Here is a 7,269-nt window from a genome sequence, read left to right as displayed (position 1 = left end):
TTAGTCTGAAACTGTTGCTGCTAACAAATTATATTATGGAAGCTATCGCTATGTAGTTTTGAAATTATTTGAAGTTCCAATATAGTTTAGTTAAAGTTTATGTATGATATAGTTGAAACCTTAATTACTCGTAATTAAATATTGAAATAATTTGTAGTTTTGATTAACTAATGTCATAAGTTGAAATAAATATTTGAACAATAGTACAATAATTTAAAGACTAGTTTCTCATTCATTCATTTGTCCGTTCTACCAATTTTGATGACGTTTGATATTGTGATAGATTAAAATTAAGAAATTAGAGAACTTTCTATTTTATTTATATGAATCGATATAATATTATATTGTTTTTAAGCGGGAAAAATCATCCAATGACTTCTCCCGCCTTGGGCGAGACGAGAAGGGGTATCAGACTTAACTGACGTAATTGACTAAAAACTACCCCGTTCCAACTCTTGCTTAAGATTGATTAAGGTTTATACATAAAATATTTTCCCCAAGTTCCTCAACAATATAATTGGTATTCTAAGAATGCATCAATGTTGTTCAATAGTTATGTAAATAAATATTATTTATATTGTGGAAATAAATTAAACAATATAGTATTATTATTGCATTTTTATTTAAAGAACACTTATTAAAGAACTTTGACATTTTACTTCTACTATTTAAACCTACTATACATAATACAATTTTAAACTAATCAATTGCAAGAGAAGTACAATTCTGGCACATAGTAATGACATGTTGCAAGCATATTGGCTTCTTGCATTCAAGACAACAGTACTTAGTCTTCCGATCCTTAGAAGATGGACAGTCTCGGCATCGTTTATACGGCTTCACATCACTCGCAGGGGGATCCAGAAGCGGTTCCCCCACTTGTTCAAAAATCCTCTTTCTTAGTTCACGAGGCAAATTATTCTTATCTGTCCTTGTCTTCAAATGTTGCTTCACGAGCGCTAGACCGAGTTTCCTAACGTACTCAGACCTTCTCAATTTAGAATTTTCATTGTTTGCCATGTAAACTATGTAACTGTTCAATGCAGCTATGTTGAGCATTGTGAAGAGTATCAATAACGGCCAGCTCTTACAATAGTTCCTGACATCGTACATTTTGCACAGCCTTTCAACATTTTCCACGCCAGTTTTTGTGGAATTGTAAAATGTTATCATTTCTGGCTTCGGTTTGTCACCACATTTTGTGATATCAAAAGTCTTGTCATGGTGATAAGATGAGAGCAAGAGAATAATTTTGGATTTTTTTGGCACATGAGATACCAAAGTCATATGCTTCTGGAAACCAAATCGTGATGACCCTACACCTCTGGGTTGGGTTGTCAAGAAACTGAACGGGATTTCTTTTTTATTCTTCCTCAATGCTCCTGTACATGTAAGCATGTGTTCTTGCAGCAAATGTGTGACTAGAGGTATACTTGTGAAATAATTGTCGAAGGTTATATTTCTACCAGTATTACTGACTGGTCTCACTAATCTATCAACTATGTCCACAGGTTCGTAGCTTGTTACATACGGTCCAGATGGTTGGTTACCTGCATTTATTTCCATATTGATAGTATAAAAATCTTTAGCGTCTACTAATGAGTACATTTTAATTCCATAAGCTGCTGAAGTCTTTGGCATAAATTGTCGGAAAGGACATTCGCCTCTAAAAGGTATGTACTTTACATCTAATGTGAGGAAATGACTTGGATTATACGCTTTCTGGCAGTTCCCAACGAATTTATCAAAGATGGCTCTGACTAGGGCAAGATTGTCTACTGCGGATCTCTGTGCGCGAGTTGCAGCATCATCAAAACGCAAACAGCCTTGGAGGAAATTGAACCGTTGCAATGACATTGTCATTCTAAAAATGTCTACACCCGTACCGTCTGACCGCCACAAATCAGTCAAGTTGTAACCAGTAGAATTATTCAGCCCAGTTATATACATGAGTCCAAGTAAAGCCATAATCTCATCCATAGAAGTTTCCTTCACAATATGGACTCGTGTGTTATGATTTTCTGCAAACGTCTTCGAAGTGATTTCTTCGTTAGTGTAATTAAGAATATCTTCAAGTATATCATCATTGAAGAATAGTTTCCAGCATTCTACTTCTGTTTTGGCATTTTTTGCGAATGGGTTTACGCCTGGTATGGATGGTTTGATGGACAAGTATTCAACTTTGGCTTGTTTGGGATTGGAAAACCAAAGTGTTGTGCCGTCTTTACCTGTATAGATTATATCTTCCTTCTCATTCTCTTGTACGAATACATGGGCATCACGATTGCTGTCGTCATCACTTAGTTCCTGCTCTGTGTCACTATCAGCGCCTCCTGTATGGCGGCGATAGTCGTCGTTATTGTAGTCATAGTTGCTTGTATCTTCTTCTAGTAAAGCTTCGCAGAATCCAAACATCATTGTTTGTTTCTTTGATGATGTGCTCGCCATGGTGAGGAGAGATGAGATGCGAGGATGAGATCTGTGGACAAAGTAAAATAGACTTTATTGTTTCGTCATAAGAGCTAACAACAATACCTCACCCCCTATTACATGGGACTTAAAACACAAATTGTGAAAAGAGGGTGTACATTGTATAGCGGCATTACGTGCCGTAATGTGCACCTCTGCCTACCCCTTCGGGGATATAAACCGTAAACCTTCATATAAACCGTCACGCCTTTTATCTCCGTATACAGGGTGTCCCTGAAATCGACGTCCAACGGGCACTAGATGATCAGCAAGGTTCCAACTGTTATCAGAAAAATATAAAAAAAATCTAAGTCCTACAGTTTTTAAATTACAGTGACTTATGTGTTATCCACGAAAAAGTACACCCTGTGCCAGTCTTTTGACTCTTGTTGCTACAAATATTTATTTTTTCGTCTGCAGTCTTCCTTACATTATCCTGAATAGTGCTCCAGTAATATGGAATCATAAATTCTTAGCCAACTGCTTTAGATTGGAAAACATTGTTAGTTTTAGAGGAACCAAATACTCTGAATAAAATTTTCACCTTACTTTAAGTGACTGTACTGAATAAATTATGTATGGTGCTAGTAGTGGCAAATTTCACCAAAGTTGGCGCATTTAATAAGGATTATAAAATGGTATAGCACTTTGCAAATTATTTCTTAAATTCGACACAAAAAAAGATTTTTCGACGAAACTCCGTTTCGATGAATTTATTATAACTTACCATTATTTCTTCTAGTGTACTTACTCAAATCATACGTTACAACCTAGTATGCACTAGACAACACTTTGCACGCGATTTGTTATCATCATGTTGAAAATCAGCGAGGATCTCTTGTCAAACAACATTGTCTGTCTACTCATGATTTCGCTTGCAGCATTCGTCGGCAATATTACTAGACTTACTAGAGGAACTGATGTTATGTATCATGTTTCACTAAATAATATTGAATGATTGCAATATGATGTTCATAGTGCATCAAACACATTATCAAATGTAGTAAAATCGAAAGGAACGGACGCGGCAGATTCATGTACACAGCATATCGACGCGGTAGTGGTGTGGTGTACATGAGCCCTTACGCACAATTACTCGTCATATCCCCATCAAAAAAAAAAAAGAAATGGGTGAATCCTCCGATTAAGTTACGTGTTCATGCCTTGTGATCAAATGCGGGATGCAGCATCAAATATTCTTTAGTTTGTCGAGAAAGAGTTATTTGCACCGTTACAAGGAATTGCAGGTAAAGCAAAAAATAATTTAAAAAATAAATAATCAACACGGCGCAAAAAAGCCAGTGCTCAGCTAAAATGCCGAAGCCCGAGTACGATGGCTCGAAATGCACAACACCAGTTCGTCTAGCGATAATATTGCCGACGAATGCTGCAAGCGAAATCACGGGTAAACAGACAATATTTTTTGACAAGAGATCCTCGCTGATTTTCAACATGATGATAACAAATAGCGTGCAAAGTGCTGTCTAGTGCATACGAGGTTATAACGTATGATTTGAGTACACTAGAAGAATTTTTAGTAAGTTCAAATAAATTCATCGAAACGGAGTTTCGTTGAAAAATCTTTTTTTGTGTCGAATTTAAGAAATAATTTGCAAAGTGATATACCATTTTATAATCCTTATTAAATGCGCCAACTTTGGTGAAATTTGCCACTACTAGCGCCATACATAATTTATTCAGTACAGTCACTTAAAGTAAGGTGAAAAAATTATTCAGAGTATTTGGTTCCTCTAAAACTAACAATGTTTTCCAATCTAAAGCAGTTGGCTAAGAATTTATGATTCCATATTACTGGAGCACTATTCAGGATAATGTAAGGAAGACTGCAGACGAAAAAATAAATATTTGTAGCAACAAGAGTCAAAAGACTGGCACAGGGTGTACTTTTTCTTAGATAACACATAAGTCACTGTAATTTAAAAACTGTCGGACTTAGAATTTTATTCTGATAACAGTTGGAACCTTGCCGATCATCTGGTGCCTGTTGGACGTCGACTTCAGGGACACCCTGTATATCATATTAGTATATATGTACTAACAACAATAAGTAAGTATTTTAAAGAATCATTCGTATTTGACAAAACACCACGATGTCCACGATTAAAAGACTACACACTTCGCTTAAATAGGTCCGGCAAAGCAACATGCTTTGTAAACAGACTTAATGTCAGGCGAAAATAACCTTTATTACTTTGCAATAAACGTTTAGTTTTGCGTGACATACGTTCCGGTGTCCTATTGCAATAATCTTAATCAGTGGGTATCCATTACCATACTAGTTATAGGATATCGCCAATTTTGAAATAATATCATCTTCTAATAATATTTTGAATGCACGGTTGGCGCGGTGGCTGGGCAATCGTCTGCCGCGCAACGTGAAACGGGTTCGATTCCCGCACGGAGCTACTATTTGTGTGATCCGCAAATTTTAATTTCGGTTCTGGGTGTCATGTGTATGTGAACTTGTAAACGCACCCACGATACATGAGAAAATCCTAGTGTGGGGCAACGAATTTTTTTTTAAAGTAAAAATATCATTCTTCTAATAATCCACACTAAAATATAACCAAACTCATTATTGACCAAATTTCGATCTGAAACTCGAACTGAGTGCTTCTTATGGCTTCAATCGATTGAATACTACTCTAGCCGGTGTATCGCAGTGGGGTCGACTCAATTGACATTAGGCAGTCTCAAGTCAGAAGTATCATAAGTCACCCCAAAATCAACTTTAAGGAGTACGATTTAAAGTACTACTTATTTACCCACACGTTTTATGTTTTTTTTAAACTATGTACTATTTTGCTTGTTGTATGTATGGTAAAATCATAAGCGCTGTTTCACGTCTTACTACCGTATAAAACTACATACTGCAATGTGGTTGAATTGTGTTAACCAATTTTCAATCTTATCACTTGAGTATAAAGTCGAATATCTTGAATATACACGTTGGTGTACTTGTATACGTATTTACCCACCCTTTTGACAAATAAAAAGCCTTTAAACTATTTGTGCCGTTTTTATGTTAAACATGTAGGTAGTAATCATTAGCGTACAATCAAACTAACTACTCCAATTTGTTAAATTTTGCTAACCGATTTTCAATCTTATCACTTAGTCATAAAGTCGAATATCTTGAATATACAAGTTGGTGTACCTGTACTATTTTTGACAATAAGACAATGCAAGCATGCAAATTTGTCCCGAAATCCAAATTGTTTGTAACGTAAAAAAAAACAATCGCAAATCTTAAATTTCAAAAAGATTTTCAATCTTATTCCTTTGTAATAAGGTCGAAAATCTACTATTGAAGTATTTACTTTGTACCTACTATTTTTGTACGTCAGATCTGACAAAACAGCGATACCGCATTGTCACCTTTGAAATCCTTAAAAAATTAAAATTAATATAAAAACTTAGTCGCTAAATCTAAAAATTCTAAATTATTTTCAATCTTATTCCTTTGCAATAAGGTCGAAAATCTACTATCGAAGTATTTACTATTGACCGACCGATTTCCGTCGTCATCTGTCAAAACTAACAATACCCACATAAACACAGCTATGTAAATAAACAAAGTTTAAATTAAAAAAAACAAAATTCACTAAACTAAAACTATTATAATACCCCAAAAACAATATACATAATAGTCAAACTACTTAGATAGTACAATAATTACAAATAAACAGAACATTACATAGAAGCATTAAACAAAATTCTCAACACATTAAATACGTAAACATGAGTAGGTACGTACCAATAAAATTAAGATGGCGGCTTTGCGTCGCGCCGGTACACGCCGACTCAAAACCGCTTACGTAAGACACACGTTAAAATCCTTTTAAAACTTCACTTCAAAACAATACCAACACACTATTCTGTCTATTTACCAACACATTACAATATTAAGTACATAGAATGTAATTTTAATGGCAGTGGGTATAAATCACCCAGTACAATACGCACGTCTTGCTTTCGCTGGCGGCGCAGCACAACTGCGGGGCGTCGGGGAGATACGCGGGACTTGCGCGTCACACCAAGGTCGCCGACCCGTCCCATTAGGTCGGCCGTTAGTTTCTTGCCGCCGGGTACCTAATACCCAACCTTATTACAAGGATGTAAGGATGTTTCTCGTGTGACGTGAATTTTAAAATCGAGCGTGTGGGTATCGTTTTTGTTGGGTGCGAGATACCCGACCTTAAGACTGAGGGCGTAAGAGTTGTTGTTGCTTGTATGTGTGGGTAATAATACGGTCTGGTTTATTTTTGGAGTGGGGTGTGTTATACCCAAGTGTACGGTTATCGGTGTACAAGAATGAGCCTCTTTTTTTGTTCATCCCTAAGTTAACCTTTTTTTGCTTGTATTCTGAATTTTTGTGGTTTCACATTGTTTTATTGACATTATAATAAGTACTTAATTGGTAACTAACGACCTTTGGATGATTTGTTATCACTGTTACATATAATGCGGGTTCGATTCTTCATAAAAAATAAAATTTTATTTGAATATTTTTAAAGGCCAAATATATAACTAGAAATAGGCATCACCTAAATCTACAGTAAATAAAAAACTAAAAGTCTAAAATATCAATAAAAATCACAATCACAGTTTATAGATTTTAAAGGACATTTTCGGTACACCTGTATTTATAACCTATTTGTATAATAAATTGAAAACTTCTATAAATAGCTTTTAATTAACTCCCAACAACCTGTTCAGGATATTGTGATTTTAATGGAGATCTCTTTAAGAAATATTTAATTCCGAGAAATGATCTGA

The 7,269-nt window shown here is 35.4% G+C and overlaps 1 protein-coding gene across 1 annotated transcript; it reads right to left on the bottom strand.

The window, feature by feature from the left end:
* Positions 1-603: 603 nt before the first annotated feature.
* LOC118270721 (piggyBac transposable element-derived protein 4-like) lies at positions 604-6,504 on the bottom strand. Its single transcript, XM_035586479.2, has 2 exons — positions 6,248-6,504; positions 604-2,479 (listed from the first exon to the last, which is right to left on the bottom strand). Exon 2 carries the CDS (start codon positions 2,446-2,448, stop codon positions 700-702), a length of 1,749 nt encoding a protein of 582 aa, XP_035442372.2. The 5' UTR covers positions 2,449-2,479; positions 6,248-6,504; the 3' UTR covers positions 604-699.
* Between the last annotated feature and the right edge of the window lie 765 nt (positions 6,505-7,269).

This window comes from Spodoptera frugiperda, chromosome 13 (assembly GCF_023101765.2).
Source record: "Spodoptera frugiperda isolate SF20-4 chromosome 13, AGI-APGP_CSIRO_Sfru_2.0, whole genome shotgun sequence".
NCBI lineage: Eukaryota > Metazoa > Arthropoda > Insecta > Lepidoptera > Noctuidae > Spodoptera > Spodoptera frugiperda.
This window is presented reverse-complemented; position numbering and strand designations above follow the sequence as displayed.